Source organism: Aquarana catesbeiana, linkage group LG03 (genome assembly GCF_042186555.1).
Source record: "Aquarana catesbeiana isolate 2022-GZ linkage group LG03, ASM4218655v1, whole genome shotgun sequence".
Taxonomy (NCBI): Eukaryota; Metazoa; Chordata; class Amphibia; order Anura; family Ranidae; genus Aquarana; species Aquarana catesbeiana.
The window spans coordinates 405081891-405100949 of NC_133326.1; the positions used below are offsets into that span (position 1 = coordinate 405081891).

General features: G+C 40.1%; 1 protein-coding gene across 6 annotated transcripts in view; it reads left to right on the forward strand.

Annotated features, from left to right (window-relative positions):
• Window positions 1–19059, forward strand: part of TENM2 (teneurin transmembrane protein 2) — a 2056834-nt gene that overhangs the window by 1942582 nt on the left and 95193 nt on the right. For all 6 annotated transcript variants that reach the window (XM_073620699.1, XM_073620701.1, XM_073620700.1 and 3 more), the window contains 2 exons: window positions 769–923; window positions 7471–8345. In XM_073620699.1, coding sequence (XP_073476800.1) covers window positions 769–923; window positions 7471–8345 — 1030 coding nt within the window. The remainder of the gene's footprint in view (window positions 1–768; window positions 924–7470; window positions 8346–19059) is intronic.

Here is a 19059-nt window from a genome sequence, read left to right on the forward strand (position 1 = left end):
AAGCAGATGCAGGGCCAGGAATTATAATTTTTTTATTTACTATTTATTACAGGTACTTTTCTAGAATTTATGCAGCCCTTTACACACACACACAATATATATATATAGATATATAGATATATATCTATATATATAGATATATATCTATATATATATAGATATATATCTATATATATATAGATATATATAGATAGATATATAGATATATATCTATCTATATATATATAGATAGATATATAGATATATATCTATCTATATATATATATCTAGATATATATATATCTATATATCTATAGATATATATCTATATCTATAGATATATATATCTATATATATAGTCGTGGGACGAAGCCGGAGAGTACCCAGAGGAAACCAACACAGGAACAGGGAGAACATGCAAACTGTGCAGTAATTTTATTAGGTTTGGTAACAATTAGGTTGTGTTGGGCACATAAATACTATAATATTATCAGCCAAAATCTACTGAGAGCATGAAATTTGTTTTAATACCCCTGTTCCAGTGTCATTATAGAGGTAAGCATGGTTTTCAGTCTCTTATGATTTAAGTATATTTGTTATGTGAATATTGAGTTCTTTCAAATTATTGTTTCCTAGCAGTTGTCTGATATTCTGTAGGTACATTAAAGCATCCCTTGTGAAACTCTAAAATACAGAGTGCTGGTCCCAAGAACTGTTGTAGATCTTTAAATGTATTTTTACATTTATAAGAAATTACATGACAATATTTCCTTTGGTTTCACTATTCAGGAATTGCTGTTGATAAGAATGGGCTTATTTATTTTGTTGATGCAACAATGATACGAAAAGTTGATCAGAATGGAATAATTTCCACTCTACTGGGATCCAATGACCTTGCTGCAGGGAGACCTTTAAGCTGTGATTCAAGCATGGACATCACTCAGGTATAATAATAATGTGGAGAGGCACATTTATAATGACCTGAAATATGTTTTGCATTTGTAGCTACCGTATTTATCGGCGTATAACACGCACCGGCGTATAACACGCACCCCAATTTAGGAGGGAATTTTAAGGAAAAATAACTTTTAGGAGGGAAGTTGAAGGGAAAAAAAACTTACATTTAAACGCCCATCATTGCAGCCTTCTCAGTGCAGCCATGTCAGTGCAGCCTTGTCAGTGCAGCCTTGTCAGTGCAGCCATGTCAGTGCAGCCTTCCCCAGTGCAGCCTTCCCCAGTGCAGCCTTGTCAGTGCAGACTTCCCCAGTGCAGCCTTGTCAGTGCAGACTTCCCCAGTGCAGCCTTGTCAGTGCAGTCTTGTCAGTGCAGCCTTGTCAGTGCAGCCATGTCAGTGCAGCCTTCCCCAGTGCAGCCTTCCCCAGTGCAGCCTTGTCAGTGCAGACTTCCCCAGTGCAGCCTTGTCAGTGCAGACTTCCCCAGTGCAGCCTTGTCAGTGCAGACTTCCCCAGTGCAGACTTCCCCAGTGCAGCCTTGTCAGTGCAGACTTCCCCAGTGCAGACTTCCCCAGTGCAGCCTTGTCAGTGCAGACTTCCCCAGTGCAGACTTCCCCAGTGCAGCTTTCCCCAGTGCAGCTTTCCCCAGTGCAGCCTTCCCCAGTGCAGCCTTCCCCAGTGCAGCCTTCCCCAGTGATCCCAGCCATTCTGGGCTTCAAAATCGCCGATCGCGATTTGAAAATGGCGCCGCCGGCGCCGAAACACACAGAGCCGGTCCTCGGCTCTTTCCGGCGGCTGTCGTTCACTTTCGGCTCCACTCGTAGTCCCGAGTGGAGCTATCTGAACCTAGCCGAGTAGGTTCGGATAGCTCCGCTCGGGACTACGAGTGGAGCTGAAAATGAACGACAGCCGACGGAAAGAGCCGAGGACCGGCTCTGTGTATTTCGGCGCCGGCGGCGCCATTTTCAAATCGCGGTCGGCGATTTTGAAAATGTGACAGGTCGGGATCGCAGGGGATCGGCGTATAACACGCACCTGCGATTTTCCCCTGGTTTTAAGGGGAAAAAAGTGCGTGTTATACGCCGATAAATACGGTAATTTATCCTTATATGTATCTGGTGTTATTTAGGGAGGTTTTATATTATATATATATATATATATATATATATATATATATACATATATATATATATATATATATATATGTGTGTATCTAACTGTGTTTACTTTTTAACACTTGTAAAAAAGATGTTGTGCATAATATTCAGTCACTGTTCTCTACTTAGGCCAGACCAAACCCTAAGTCACCCCATCGCCAAACAGTTAATTTCAATAAAAATCTTTTCAAAATATTATATATTTATTTATCATTTTCAATGTATATTATTTAACTGAATAATACTTCCTTGTGTATACTGCTAAAAGCCAAAAGATTGGCTGTATGCTGGACACTGCAATCTTAGGCCCCTTTCACATGGGGTGGACTCTGTCAAGCGGATCTGTCTGCTCAGCGGGGGGATCTGTCTGCTGATCCCTGCTGAGCAGGTGGATGACAGGTCCATGTTCACTCCGCTGATGCAGAGTGGACACAGCCCGCTGCTCTCTATGGGGCTGTCGGATGGAAAAGGACTGCCTGTTCATTTCCATCCAATGGTCATCTGATCCACTGGACATATGGGAAACAGATGCCCATCCATCTGTTTTTAGTACACAGATTCAGATCAGATGTCTGCAGGTGTCATTGGACTCCAAAAAGAGCAATAGATGGTCCGTCCAGGTCTGCCTGAAAAACTGATAGGCAGACCCGATCGATCAGTCACTGTGAAAGGAGCTTCAGATTGTTAGAGGACCTGTCTAAATGCATGCAATTTAAAAGTGTTTAGGTTTGACCTCATATTATATGGTTTTGGTAAATCTAGGAAAGTTGTACAAGAAAATTTTATAATGTGTAGCCAGCTTTAGGAAATTGACTAGACAATGTTTAGTGCAAATTCTAGTAAATAAAAAATAATTTATAGAAAAACACCGCAGGCAAGCGTTTTAAATATTTATATGCTTGGTCTTTCTATCATTTTACCTGCATTTTTCAAGTTGGTGACAGGGTCTCTTTAGCCACTTACGGACCACCGCGAGCCGATACACGTCCTAACCTTAAAGAGGAATATCATTGTTATGGCAGCAGCTAGGTGCCATAACCCCAGTATCCTCTTCTTCGGCCGGCGGTCTGCTTTCAGATAAAAGTGGTCTCTGTGGTGGATTCCCCGTGAGATCACTTTTATTGGCAGTGGGAGAGGGCCCCCCTCCTGCCATGATCTGGTGCCCTCCGCCACTTACCGGGCCGTCGGCAGCGGTGGAGGTGATTGGATGTTGCTCCTTCCTTGGCATGGAGATGAGTGAGGGGAAGATGGCCCCCAACCGTCTCCATACCATTGCAGGGCGGAAGCAACGTCAAAATATCGCTTCCGCCCATAGCTCTTAAAGGGCCATTTTTTAATTATTTTTTTAACTTAAAATGTTTTTATTGCATTTTAGTGTAAATATGATATCTGAGGTCTTTTTGACCCCAGATGTCATATTTAAGAGGTCCTGTCATGCTTTTTTCTATTCCAAGGGATGTTTACATTCCTTATAATAGGAATAAAAGTGACATTTTTTTTTAAAGAACAGTGTAAAAATAAAAGGTAAAATAAATAGGAAACAAAATATTTAACGTGCCCTGTTCCGCCAAGCTCGCGTGCAGAAGCAAACGCATACGTGAGTAGCGCCCGCATATGAAAACGGTGTTCAAACCACAAATGTGAGGTATCTCCGCGATTGGTAGAGTTGAGAGCCATAATTCTAGTCGTAGACCTCCTTTGTAACTCAAAACATGCGACCTGTAGAATTTTTTAAACGCCCGCCTATGGAGATTTTCAAGGGTAAAAGTTTGCCGCCATTCCACGAGCGGGCACAATTTTGAAGCGTGACATGTTGGGTATCAATTTACTCTGTGTAACCTTCACAATATAAAAAAAATGGGCTAACTTTACTGTTGTCTTATTTTTTAATTCAAAAAAGTGTATTTTTTCCAAAAAAAAGTGCGCTTGTAAGGGTGCTGCGCAAATACGGTGTGACAGAAAGTATTACAACGACTGCCATTTTATTCTCTAGGGCAGTGTTCCTCAACTCCAGTCCTCAAGGCGCCCCAACAGGTCATGTTTTCAGGATTTCCCTCAGATGAATCGGCTGTGGTAATTACTAAGGAAGTGAAACTGATCAAATCACCTGTGCAAGATAATAGAAATCCTGAAAACATGACCTGTTGGGACGCCTTGAGGACTGGAGTTGAGAAACACTGCTCTAGGGTGTTAGAAAGAAAAATGTATAATGTTTGGGGGTTATAAGTAATTTTCTAGGAAAAAAAATGTTTTTAACTTGTAAATAGGGATGAGCTTCGAGTTCGAGTCGAACTCATGTTCGACTCGAACATTGGCTGTTCACAAGTTCGCCGAACAGCGAACAATTTGGGGTGTTCGCGGCAAATTCGAATGCCGCGGAACACCCTTTAAAAGTCTATGGGAGAAATCAAAAGTGCTAATTTTAAAGGCTAATATGCAAGTTATTGTCATAAAAAGTGTTTGGGGACCTGGGTCCTGCCCCAGGGGACATGGATCAATGCAAAAAAAAGTTTTAAAAACGGCCGTTTTTTCAGGAGCAGTGATTTTAATAATGCTTAAAGTCAAACAATAAAAGTGTGATATCCCTTTAAATTTCGTACCTGGGGGGTGTCTATAGTATGCCTGTAAAGGGGCGCATGTTTCCTGTGCTTAGAACAGTCTGACAGCAAAATGACATTTTGAAGGAAAAAACTCATTTAAAACTACCCGCGGCTATTGCATTGCCGACAATACACATAGAAGTTCATTGATAAAAACGGCATGGGAATTCCCCAAAGGGGAACCCCGAACCAAAATTAAAAAAAAAAAATGACGTGGGAGTCCCCCTAAATTCCATACCAGGCCCTTCAGGTCTGGTATGGATATTAAGGGGAACCCCGGCCAAAATTTAAAAAAAAAAATGACGTAGGGTTCCCCCTAAATTCCATACCAGACCCTTCAGGTCTGGTATGGATTTTAAGGGGAACCCCGTGCCAAAAAAAAAAAAAAAAACGGCGTGGGGTCCCCCCAAAAATCCATACCAGACCCTTATCCGAGCATGCAACCTGGCAGGCCGCAGGAAAAGAGGGGGGGACGAGAGTGCGGCCCCCCCCTCCTGAACCGTACCAGGCCACATGCCCTCAACATTGGGAGGGTGCTTTGGGGTAGCCCCCCAAAACACCTTGTCCCCATGTTGATGAGGACAAGGGCCTCATCCCCACAACCCTGGCTGGTGGTTGTGGGGGTCTGCGGGCGGGGGGCTTATCGGAATCTGGAAGCCCCCTTTAACAAGGGGACCCCCAGATCCCGGCCCCCCCCCCTGTGTGAAATGGTAAGGGGGTACTTGTACCCCTACCATTTCACTAAAAAACTGTCAAAAATGTTAAAAATGACAAGAGACAGTTTTTGACAATTCCTTTATTTAAATACTTCTTCTTTCTTCTATCTTCCTTCATCTTCTGGTTCTTCTGGTTCTTCTGGCTCTTCTGGTTCTTCCTCCGGCGTTCTCGTCCAGCATCTCCTCCGCGGCGTCTTCTATCTTCTTCTCCTCGGGCCGCTCCGCACCCATGGCATGGGGGGAGGCTCCCGCTCTTCTCTTCTTCTTCATCTTCTTCTCTTCTTCTTTTCTTCTCTTCTTCATTTTCTTCTCCGGGCCGCTCCTCACACATGCTAGCATGGCGGGAGGCTCCCGCTGTGTGACGGCGCTCCTCGTCTGACAGTTCTTAAATAACGGGGGGCGGGGCCACCCGGTGACCCCGCCCCCCTCTGACGCACGGTGACTTGACGGGACTTCCCTGTGACGTCACGGGGAATGCCACAGGGAAGTCCCGTCATGTCTCGTGCGTCAGAGGGGGGCGGGGTCACCGGGTGGCCCCGCCCCCCATTATTTAAGAACTGTCAGACGAGGAGCGCCGTCACACAGCGGGAGCCTCCCTTCATGCCAGCATGGATGCGGAGCGGCCCGGAGAAGAAAATGAAGAAGAGAAGAAGAGAAGAAGAAGAAGAGAAGAGCGGGAGCCTCCCCCCCATGCCATGGGTGCGGAGCGGCCCGAGGAGAAGAAGATAGAAGACGCCGCGGAGGAGATGCTGGACGAGAACGCCGGAGGAAGAACCAGAAGAGCCAGAAGAACCAGAAGAACCAGAAGATGAAGGAAGATAGAAGAAAGAAGAAGTATTTAAATAAAGGAATTGTCAAAAACTGTCTCTTGTCATTTTTAACATTTTTGACAGTTTTTTAGTGAAATGGTAGGGGTACTTTTGTACCCCCTTACCATTTCACACAGGGGGGGGGGGCCGGGATCTGGTGGTCCCCTTGTTAAAGGGGGCTTCCAGATTCCGATAAGCCCTCCGCCCGCAGACCCCCACAACCACCGGCCAGGGTTGTGGGGATGAGGCCCTTGTCCTCATCAACATGGGGACAAGGTGTTTTGGGGGGCTACCCCAAAGCACCCTCCCAATGTTGAGGGCATGTGGCCTGGTACGGTTCAGGGGGGGGGGGGCGCACTCTCGTCCCCCCCTCTTTTCCTGCGGCCTGCCAGGTTGCGTGCTCGGATAAGGGTCTGGTATGGATTTTTGGGGGGACCCCACGCCGTTTTTTTTTTTTTTTTTTGGCGCGGGGTTCCCCTTAAAATCCATACCAGACCTGAAGGGTCTGGTATGGAATTTTAGGGGGAACCCCACGTCATTTTTTTTTTTTAATTTTGGCCGGGGTTCCCCTTAATATCCATACCAGACCTGAAGGGCCTGGTATGGAATTTAGGGGGACTCCCACGTCATTTTTTTTTTTTAATTTTGGTTCGGGGTTCCCCTTTGGGGAATTCCCATGCCGTTTTTATCAATGAACTTCTATGTGTATTGTCGGCAATGCAATAGCCGCGGGTAGTTTTAAATGAGTTTTTTCCTTCAAAATGTAATTTTGCTGTCAGACTGTTCTAAACACAGGAAACATGCGCCCCTTTACAGGCATACTATAGACACCCCCCAGATATGAAATTTAAAGGGATATTACACTTTTATTGTTTGACTTTAAGCATTATTAAAATCACTGCTCCTGAAAAAAACGGCCGTTTTTAAAACTTTTTTTTGCATTGATCCATGTCCCCTGGGGCAGGACCCAGGTCCCCAAACACTTTTTATGACAATAACTTGCATATTAGCCTTTAAAATTAGCACTTTTGATTATTCATGTTCGTGTCCCATAGACTTTAACGGTGTTCGCGTGTTCGAACGAACTTTTTTCCTGTTCGCATGTTCTGGTGCGAACCGAACAGGGGGGTGTTCGGCTCATCCCTACTTGTAAACAACAAATCTCAAAAAGAGGCTCGGTCCTTAAGTGGTTAGTATTATGTTATTGAATTATTTAATGGGATCTTCTAAATTGCAAGCTATAAAATGTTTTTCAGGTTCGTATGGAATGGCCAACAGATTTAGCAGTTAACCCAATGGATAACTCACTCTACGTCCTAGAAAACAATGTTATTTTGCGGATTACAGAAAACCATCAAGTTAGCATCATAGCTGGACGTCCAATGCATTGTCAGGTGCCTGGTATAGACTATTCCTTGAGCAAACTGGCTATTCATTCTGCACTTGAATCTGCCAGTGCAATTGCTATTTCCCATACTGGGATACTATACATTGCCGAAACAAATGAAAAAAAAATAAATAGAATACGCCAAGTGACGACCAATGGTGAAATCTCTCTTTTAGCTGGGGCGGCTTCTGACTGCAACTGCAAAGATGATGTCAACTGCAACTGTTATGCTGGAGATGATGGCTATGCTACCGATGCATTTCTAAACTCACCATCATCCTTGGCTGTAGCACCCGATGGTACAGTATACATTGCAGACCTTGGAAATATACGGATAAGAGCTGTTGTTCAAAACAGCCCTGCTCTCACTTCATTTAATCAGTATGAAATTGCATCTCCAGGAGCACAAGAATTATATATTTTTAATATCAATGGTATTCATCAGTACACACAGAGCTTGGTCACAGGGGAATACTTGTACAATTTTACTTACAGTGCCGACAATGATGTGATAGAAGTTATTGACAATAGTGGCAACTCTTTGAAAATCCGCAGGGATTCTAATGGTACTCCACGTCATTTACTAATGCCAGACAATCAGATTATCACCTTGACACTTGCTACCAATGGAGGACTTAAGATGGTCTCTACACAAAATCTGGAATTGTCCTTAATGACATATGATGGAAATACTGGGATGTTAACAACAAAAAGTGATGAGACTGGCTGGACAATGTTTTATGAGTAAGTACCTCATAAAAAAAATATTCTTTTATAGATATAACTGAAATACTTTCCTGAATAATGGATGCATAGCTGCTGCATTAATTATTAGCTACAGCTTCAAGTTTCTTTCAAATTTCTAAAGTATTTGGCTGCAGCAAAATGCCTCTAAAATATTTTAAACATTGTTTTAAATGTAAGTGAAAAACAAAATACTGCACGCTGATAAAAGCATTTTTTCTTTTTTTTTTGCTGAAATAATCACTTTTAATCCAGATATTTTACTATAGTACTTTTTTTCTACCACTAGATGTCCTAATTCTGATAGTCAGCATCTTTCAACCACTACCTCTGAGCCCAGGACACCCTGTACCCTTTCTAGTCTGTGACTGCACCAACAAAAGGAGAAGTAGCACAGTAATGAGCTCATCTCTCTGTCATGCTACTTTCTCCTCCTATCAGCTTGTTTCTTGTCAGCACATGATCGGTTCCTTGTACTGCTCCTTCCTCTTACATTTCAGTCCAGCTATACAGGGACTGTAAAAGGCTGATACCAGATGAAACTTAGGTACCTTATACTATATACATTAAAAAAAAAATACATTTAATGATGTATAGATGAATAATCTTTTTAGACTTCAGCTGTAATTTAGTTATTTGCAGCGTGTTTATTTTGGATGAAAATATAATTATACAAATAAAGGTCATTAGTAAATTCTATTCACAAGTGAATCATAGTTATGACATACACTTTTCTTTTATAACTTAGCAGTGAATTAAAAATGCAAATAATAGTTTTTGTTGACAGCCTAATTTAAGCTTGCAAAATATCCTTTCATGTTTTGAGTGCTGCCTATCTGCAGGCTTTCTCTTTTACCAACTTCCAGGATTCCCTGCATGTTTTGCAGCGTCTTCTCTGCCCATTTTTTTTATTTACTTTTACAAAGTTAAAGCGGACCTTTAGTAATTTTTTCTTCTTTCATTCAATTAAACTTTCACCCCTTTCTGTGCAACCATTAAGAATAAAAAATGTAATTTATAAAAATAATTTGGTGGCATTAAATACCTTATTTTCTGTACTTCCTCTTTCCCTGTTTGTAAAATGCTTAGACTTGTGACTCTGTTTCCTGCATTTGCACTGACTCCTGGGAGATAAATGTCAGATGGAGATGTCAGCAGTGCTCTTTTTTTTCCTCTCACTCTCATGAGAGTTTGCTGGCAGGAAAGGGGGTGGGCAGAGTGGATCAAAGCTGTGGGGAGTGACTGGAAAGCCAAGGACGGCAGCATGGTTGGAGGGGGCTGGAAGTGGGCGGACATAGGAGGAGACTGCTAAATAAAGTATACAGTTTTTAAAAAAAAATATTTATCTATATAATATATTCCTATTTAATTTATAATATACGTAATAATTTATCTTTATCTAAAATAGTCCCATACCTTGAGTGTGCCATGTGAGGTTTATGAAGCAGCTGCAGCGAACTCCCGCTGCAGCTGCCATAGAAAAAAAAATACCTATATTGCGAATGTGCGGCTGGGCTGAGCCCTTCATGTACATGGGCTTCCAAACCTTCGATGCAGCTTTTCTAATACGCATGCACTGCCGGAAGCCCATTACCACGCATGCGTGAGATTTACTTGGCCGGCAAGATGGAGCTGTCTGTATTAATACAGAAAGACTGCAGCTTGGGCTTCATTTGCCCTGACAAGAAATGGCTGCTCACAACACCAGAGAGAGCAATATAAAAAAAAATCTGCACACAGAAAGAGTAAGCTGGCATTCACTACTATTTACAAGTTATGTTGTATAATTTTTTTGGGGGATTAAGCTACCTTGCCTGCAGTTCCTCTTTAACGAGTTAGTCAGGTGGAAAAAAAGACACAATCCATTTAGTTCAATCAATACTTCAATTTCTAAGGACTACATATCCCATAGTGCCTATATAGTGCATATACCTAGCTGCCTGCAAGCAGTGTTTCATTTACTGAATCCACCTCCCACGCCTCTTTAGTTTAGAAGACAGGCTTTGTGAAATTTGTGACACAGCACTCCAGGGGCATATTAATATCTGTCAAAGAATTCAAGAAAGTAAATGTTTGGGATTCTTTAAAAAGTATGTTTTTTAACTTGAAGATCATTAAGATTATAAGGTATAGGCTACAGGTAATTGAAACACAATGTGGAAATTAAAATAGAATTTAAAATGTTGACCATAAATACACTTTACATTCTGCAACATCACAACAAAATTACTTTCTCGTCATGTATATAACTTGTTTTCTTAGAAACGGGATGTCCATAATTGTTAAAATTCCAATCTAGCACAGGAAATTCTCTGAACTTTTTACATCTCTTTCATTGTGCTTATTCTGTCCTGAGCAGTGGTGGAACTACCACCACAGCAGCTCATGTGACCACTCTGAAACCTTAGGCAAATTTAACCTGGTTGGGACAAGAGGTGGTGATAGACAGGTCCACCATTTTTAAACTGTCTACTTCCCTTAGTTTAAATACTCCCATGTCATTCTACCAGTTCACTTGTGTTTCTGCCAGCATCCCTTCTGCCACCACTGTGGGGGTTATTTACTAAAGCTGGAGAGTGCAAACTCTGGTGCAACTCTTCATAAAGAGTTGCACCAGAGTAAAGCCCTGCCTCCAGTATATGGTGTTGAGAATGTGGGAAGTGTGATTGCTGGCTGGATACTATATGACCCCATTAGCTGTGACTACCACCGGAAGCTGCTGTGCCTGGGGAGATCTACACCGCTTGTCGGCTTACGCTTGACTTGGCCCACTGGGGCCGCTGCTACAGGTGAGAGGCTGGGGGAAACAGGTGTCGCACCCCGGAGCCTGTTTTGGAAGCACTTATTCACCTTGGTCACTGTTTTCCATACTTATGTCCACTGCACTTGCACTTTTGTGTATGACTAGAAGATTTGCCCTTGCTGCCATTAGGAGCTGTACTGCATGAAGTCGGGATCACATTTTTTCACGTATTATTGGGACATTTTTACGCTCATTTTTGGTTCACAGATTGTTAGGAACTTTTTGCACTTTTATGTACTTTAATGAATTGCACATCACTATTTATGAATTGATTTTGATTGTTATTCATATGAAAGTTGTGCACATCTATTTATTTTAGTGAATTTCACTTTACCATTTATGAATTTATTTTGATTATTTTTATTATTCAATTGAAATTTATTTTATGTTTGCTATTCATGCACAACTGAATGTTTTATATATTTTTTTATATAAATATTTATCATTTTATATGTATGTCACTTTCACCATCTTTATATGTGAGTCACGGGCTTGTATGATCATTTGCATTTTTATGCGTTTCAGTGGAGTCGCATTGCACTTTCTAATAGCTTTCTGGATCTTTATTGTGGCATTTTTAAATTTTTTATTTTTTTGTGTATTTCCATTTATACATTGTGGGCATAAGGAGCGCCGCATATGTTTTGTTATCAGACAGGATTAGGTTTTCTGATATCAGCGCATCATCTTGATCGCAACTATGGTTTGATTGTCACCAGCACGCCCTATATAACAATTTTGTTAGTCCCTAGGTGGTGCTGTACAACCAAGACATACAATTCTGTGCAAAGCTCACATTGTGTGCATTTAGAGGGTTATGGGTTATGTTTCATCCCCCTGCAATTAATATTTTGAATTTTATTAGAAATGAAACATATTTCCTTTGATCTTAAAAAAATGATAATGATTGTAGACAGGGAGTGTGTACAGACCGCTTATTCCCTGATGGATTTTGCAGCTGACAGGTCTAAAGCCTACAGGACCTGTCAGGGGCTCCTTAGCAACTGGGTGTTAGTTCCTTCACCCTTCATACCCAAGATGTCTACTCAAATTCAAATTGTAGACATCTGTATACTCTGTTAACTACTGAATTAATAAAATATCTGAAATATCACTAAATAAAAAGAATATATGTGATATAATACTACTTTTTATATACTGTGTAATGTTACAGCCATCATTAGTGCAAGGTATGAAAACATTGCTGCATTGAAGAGCACTTGGCGAGTGCCATTACCATTATAAGGTTGCATACAGTTTGATTTTTTGTTCCATTTCTGTCATCATAAGATTATTCCAAAAATACCTGCTGTTTTAGTAAAACTCATTTTGGTGCTCTAATGAAGGGCTTTTTGTTTACTTTTGGCCCACCTTCACCATAACTTAACTTGTTTTCTTTCATATCAGCCATGCAGCAAAGCAGACTTAGGTTTGTTGCAATATCTCTGGTCAATCCTTTTGCACAAATCCAACAGTCTTGCACTTGATATGCAGCTTGTGTGAAACTCACAGATATGTAGAACCAAACAAAAGAATTAGAGGAAGTAGAGGTTGTTCAAGGATGACCAATCAGTATCAAAATTATTCATACCACTAAATTCATAAAAACAAATATTTTATTACAAAAAATCATATTCAATATAAAAAACCATAGGAATCAGAACACCACAACAGGCATCTTTCATTTGAAAACATGAAGACCAGAGGAAGCGTCAGTGACTGTGAAACACATTCACTTTTGGATATACAGTGCCTTAAAAAAGTATTTATACCCCTTGACATTTTCCACATTTTGTCATGTTACAAGCAAAAACGTAAATATATTTTATTGTTTTTTTTGTGATAGACCAACACAGAGTAGAGGAAAATGATAAATTGTTTTCAGAATTTTTTACAAAAAAATATCTGAAAAGTGTGGCATGCATTTGTATTCCGCTCCCTTTACTCTGATAATCCTAACTAAAATTTAGTGGAACCAATTGACTTCAGAAGTCACCTAATTAGTAAATAGAGTCCACCTGTGTGTAATTTAATCTCAGTATAAATACAGCTATTCTGTGAATCTCTCAGAGGTTTGTTAGAGAACCTTAGTGAACAAACAGCATCATGAAGGCCAAGGAATACACCAGACAGGTCAGGGATAAAGTTGCAGAAAAGTTTAAAGCATGGTTAGGTTTTAAAAAATATCCCAGGCTTTGAACATCTCACAGAGCACTGTTCAATCCATCATCCAAAAATGGAAAGCGTATGGCACAACTGAAAACCTACCAAGACATGGCCGCCCACCTAAATTGACAGGCTGGGCAAGGAGAGCATTAATCAGAGAAGCAGCCAAGAGGCTTGTGGTAACTCTGGAAGAGCTGCAGAGATCCACAGCTCAGATGGAAGAATATGTCCACAGGGCAACTATTAGTCGTGCACTCCATAAATATGTCCTTTATAGAAGAGTGGCAAGAAGAAAGCTATTGTTGAGAGAAAGCTATAAGAAGTCCCGTTTGCAGTTTACGAGAAGCCATGTGGGGGACACAGCAAACATGTGGAAGAAGATGCTCTGGTCAGATGAGACCAAATTGAACTTTTTGGCCTAAAACAAAACGCTATGTGTGGCGGAAAAAAACTAACACTGCACATCACCCTGAACACGCCAATCTCCCCGTGAAACATGTGGTTGCAGCATCATGTTGTGGGGATGCTTTTCTTTAGCAGGGACAGGGAAGCTGGTCAGAGTTGATGGGAAGATGGATGGAGCCAAATACAGGTCAATCTTAGAAGAAAACCTGTTAGTCTGCAAAAGACTTGAGTCTGGGGTGGAGGTTCACCTTCCAGAAGGACAACAAACCTAAACATACAGCCAGAGCTACAATGGAGTGGTTTAGATCAAAGACTATTCATGCCTAGAATGGCCCAAAGTCCAGATCTAAATCCAATTAAGAATCTGCGGCAAGACTTGAAAATTGCTGTTTACAGATTCTCTTCATCCGATCTGACAGAGCTTGAGCTATTTTGAAAAGAAGAATGGGCAAAAATGTCACTCTCTAGATGTGCAAAGTAGAGACATACCCAAAAAGACTTACAGCTGTAATTGCAGCGAAAGTTGGTTCTACAAAGTATTGACTCAGGAGGCTGAATACAAATGCACACCCAATTCTTAGGTATTTATTTGTAAAAAAATGTAAAATCATTTATCATTCTCCTTCTACTTCACAATTATGTGCCAATTTGTGTAGGTCTATCACATAATTTTCCAATAAAATACATTTACGTTTTTGGTCGTAACATGACAAAATGTGAAAAATCAAGGCAATAAATGACTATTGCCATTGGCAGTTTTATGCAAAAATATTTATATGTGATGATATCACTTTGGTGTTCTGATCTCTATGGTTGTTTATATGTCATATGCTTTTTTTTAATAAAATATGCATTTTTTATGAATTTAGTGGCATGTGCAATTTTTATACTGATTGGGTATCCTTGAACTACCTCTTCCTTTGTTTAGTTCTACATAATATATTGGGCTGATGAACTATCAATATAGGACTGGGTTAGCATTTTTTATCATATAATGCGCCAACATTTTTTATGAAAAATTTGTGAGACTTACAAAAATAGTCAATGTATTGACTAAATGCTGGACATTTATTGTTCTGTTGCGTGGATCCCTAAAGGTAGAAAATTTTCATTTTTCATTTGCACTATTTCACAACTTGTACTTTACAATAGATTTTTAGCTTTTAAACCTCCATAAATGCCATGAAATGCAAGCTTCAAGAAAACTAGAGGATAGTATGGGAGCTTCTATTACTTATTTGATTTTAAAAGTTTCTCCTGGATTGTCATCCTCATCCTAGCTTAACTACATGGTGAGCCACTGACCAGGAACAAACATAGATCCAGTAAATACCATTCTGCAAGTAAGTAGACATGTCCGATTAATTTTGTTCTGAATTGAAATGCAGGTAAGATTTTCATACTTAGAGATTCAGATGTATTAGAATCCCTGAATCACAATAGTAATGCATTTCAAGGAACCCAAAATAAATTATACCAAAACAGCGAATTAATTCATACTCATCCATTACATTCAGATCTTTTATTAATGTTTAAATGATTCCAAAATAATATAAGGATCTGAACTGATTTGGATCCATTTTGTTTTGTGTTGCATTAACATTTTTCATTATTATAAAAAATACACTACACATGAGATGGAAACATATTACAATAAATACTGTAAGGTATTAAAGTGAAATAGGATGATGATTCCTACTTATTGTGTTTGGGTTGGATGGAGGTAGAGCCATCAGAATCTCTGAATCATAACATAATGAATGAATCCAAAATGAATTTGGTTCTAATTCATTATGTTATGATTCAAAGATTCTGATGGATCCACCTCAATTCAATCCAGAGTGCATAAATGATCTCCCGAAATAAAAAATTACCATGTTAAAATGAATATAGCCAATCTTCAAAAATAACTTCTGAAATATGAATCAATTTGGAACAATGAATATATGAAACAAATTCTGAAAACAAATAAATTCTAAGATAACAAATACGACAAAATAAAATCAATAAGTTAACAAATGAATCTGAAATTAAACAAAGCAAAAGTTTCCGTCATGCACTGCATGTGACTTGCAAAATGTCAGTGACTCACTGGGTAGTGAAACCAGTAAGAATAACTGCCCAAGACATGTAAACTTTTACAGGCAAGTCACCAATGGCAGCACCAATAGTTAAAAAACAAGATTTTCTCTTAAATCTCCTTTCATGGTTCTGAGTGGAAGTAAAACAAAGTGTAACAGTGGAGTAACAATTGCTATATCAGCCCAGGGTAGCAGATCCAGTACTGCAACATTAAAAATTGCAGAATTCGCTGTTGACACTGACCCTTTAGCCCCATGATATTTACAGTCAAGAAGAGCTGAAGTGAGACATGTAGCAAAAGACTTTAGAATTGTTGTGTTGTTGCTAGTCACAGATCTTTGTTGCAGGCTGTACAGTAACGAGAATTTGTTTAGCTATCTTAGTAGTGTAGATTTCCTTGCCCTCAAAGCTCAGGTCATTCTGGTCAACATTGAAATAAGCTTTGTATGCCTCACATAGTCTTTCTGAGGCTGTAAAAATCCCAGAGTGTCTCCTCAGCTAAAAACTGACAACTGTAATGATCTAACAACACTGTAATGGTCATTATTATTGCTACTACAATTCTTGTATATTTTTCATTTAACTGACTTGATTGCTATGGCGGTGAAATGGTTGGGAGGACTTGGAATTTACACCTGAGATCCTAGATGCTAAGTAAGCTACTGAGTTCAGAGTGGTAAGCAGGAAAATCAATGTTAAAGTCCACCTTCGCAGAAAAAGGAAAAATACTCCTTTCCTGGGGCCTGCCCCTGCACTGCAAGGCATATATGTACTGTACATTTACAATATGTCTAAGGGGCCACAAAAAGCAGTTAACTTACCACATTCTCTGCTCCTCCAGTAGCAGGCGTTTTTTTTCTCTCCCCTACACTTTGGCCCAGAGCATAGAGGAGAAAAGGCTTCAGGGACTGGTCTGACAGCCTGGGGGATGCCTTCAGGAGAGGAGAGTATGTAAACATGTTTTTCCTGTACAAAGATGTAAATGAGCATCTAACCTGTGCAGTGCAAGAACAGTACCAATGCAAGAGTGTATTTTTTCTTTCCTTGGAGTTTATTAAAGATAATTCCATGCACTGGTGCCCCCCTTTTCCCTGACAACTTCTGTCCACAGCAATTGTCCCTAGTAGCTTACTGAATATTCTGACAGTTCTCCTGCTACTTGTGTTTGATTTGTACATACTTTATGGTAAAGAAGAGGCTTGTGGTTTCTAAAAACAATTAACCTTCATACTCAACTCTATGCTGCAGCATTGGTGCGATGCTGCAGCTGTCACAAGTCAGCTCTAAGTTTAAGAACTGAGCGATTGATCATGACCACATGACCACTGATGACTCAGGTCTAGGTCAGCTCTGAGCGGTGGGCAATGACTGTAAGTCATGCTCTCCACTTTGCCCCTTTGGCTCCCAGCTGGGCGATGAGGTGCAGAGCCAGCTGTCAGTTGGGCAGCTGAGTGGAAAACAACAACATGGTCAGGATCCTTATAGAGCCTGTAGTTGCTTTGCCACACTAGCTGGCAGCAGTCTATAGCCTGCTGTAATTTGATTCTGAGTCACAAGAGAGCAAATAATGAATGCAAGGATGTTCCACAATTAGGCTAGCCATGCACAGTGAGCTTTTTTTTTCCTCCATTAACACAAATTAAGTGAATGGAGGAATCTCTGCCAAGACATTGTATTCCTAAAATACTGATCAGGGGCTGCAGCTATTGCATGTCCCTTGATTAAATTCTGTCAAGCAGGGAAGGCCGGTCAGCTGCAGCTACATAATCTGGATAGAGGAATCTGGTTTTTATTTTTTATTTTCCATTCAGCCAGTGTATGGTCAGCTTAACATGGCAGAAGGTAGACTACTAAGATTTCTAACAGCTTTAGAATAAATATAAAATATTAAACAAACAAGAGTCTAGTAGATATCCCGGGTATGATGAAGTTTGAAACACAAAAACATAAATTATAATATAATAAATAAATATAAATAATTAAAAAAAATAATAATATAATAACAATAAAATAAATTTCCCCACGATTCACTATCGCTCAATTTTGCAAGTGTTCTCATTTACTATCGCTGTTTTTCTATCTAAAGCCACTTTTGACATAAAGGGACACTTTTTGGTTGCTATGGACAATCTCCAGTTTCCAGGCAGAAAGAACAGTATATATATATATATAACATAAAACTGCATGCAGGGCATGGGCCAAAGCACTGGGGACAAAAGGGAAGTGAAATGATTTCATACAGTACTGTAATCTGTAAGATTACAGTACTGTATGTGGTATGATTTGTACATTTTTTTGAATTTGCCTCCAGGCTCCACCCCTGTGCGTCGCGCCGCTCGCAGGGAATGGAGCCTGGCACAGAAAGGCTTCGGAGGAGACACAGCCCACGGACACTGCGGGGGACATCACAGGATCCTGGGGACAAGGTAAGTAACACCGCACCAGGATCCTGCAATGTAATCCCGAGTGTGGCTTGGGGTTACCGCTAATGGGACTGAAATTTAACCCCGAGCCACACTCGGGATTACCGTCAGGGAGGTTAAGACACTGTATCACTTGCATACTGTAGCAGGAGATCTCTCCAAATACAAAGTCATTCAAAAAAATTTTGTGCATAAAGTAACTTCAAATATAACATGCAAATCCTTGTGAAGTCATGCAATAAAATTGCAAAGTAGCTAATATTTGCTGTGGCTTCTCTTGAATGTGAGTTCTGAGCTGATGATGGCTTCATTTGTCTTTGAAGACTTTCTATTGTAGGTAATAGGTAGAAACTTGGGTCAAGCAAGCATTCGCCATATATATGTGTCAATGTATTTCTATTATGTATTTTTCATTTGAGGTAGAACCTTAGTGCATTTTCTAGGATCGCATGCATTAAGATATGTTAGGACTGCATTGTAGGATTGATTTTTGGATCTTGAACGTTTTTCTGGATCTTGGACATTTCTGGTTTATGTTGTTTGAGATGCCATATACAGCTATCAGGCTAATTGTAGATTTTCCTACTCTTCTTTTGTATTAGAATTATTTTAGCCAGTGTCACATCTTGCACAGCACTGGGGTTACTATGACAACATCTGTAGAGCGACTCTGTTAAAATTCAGGCTGCCATCTAAATATCCTCACACAATGTATTATAGGTTAAAGTATATACAATAATATGTGTGTGAAAGGCAGCAAACCACAGGCAATACTTGTTACTGTAACTGTTTTATTTTATACAGTAATGAGAAAAACAATTTACAGGTGCTAGAT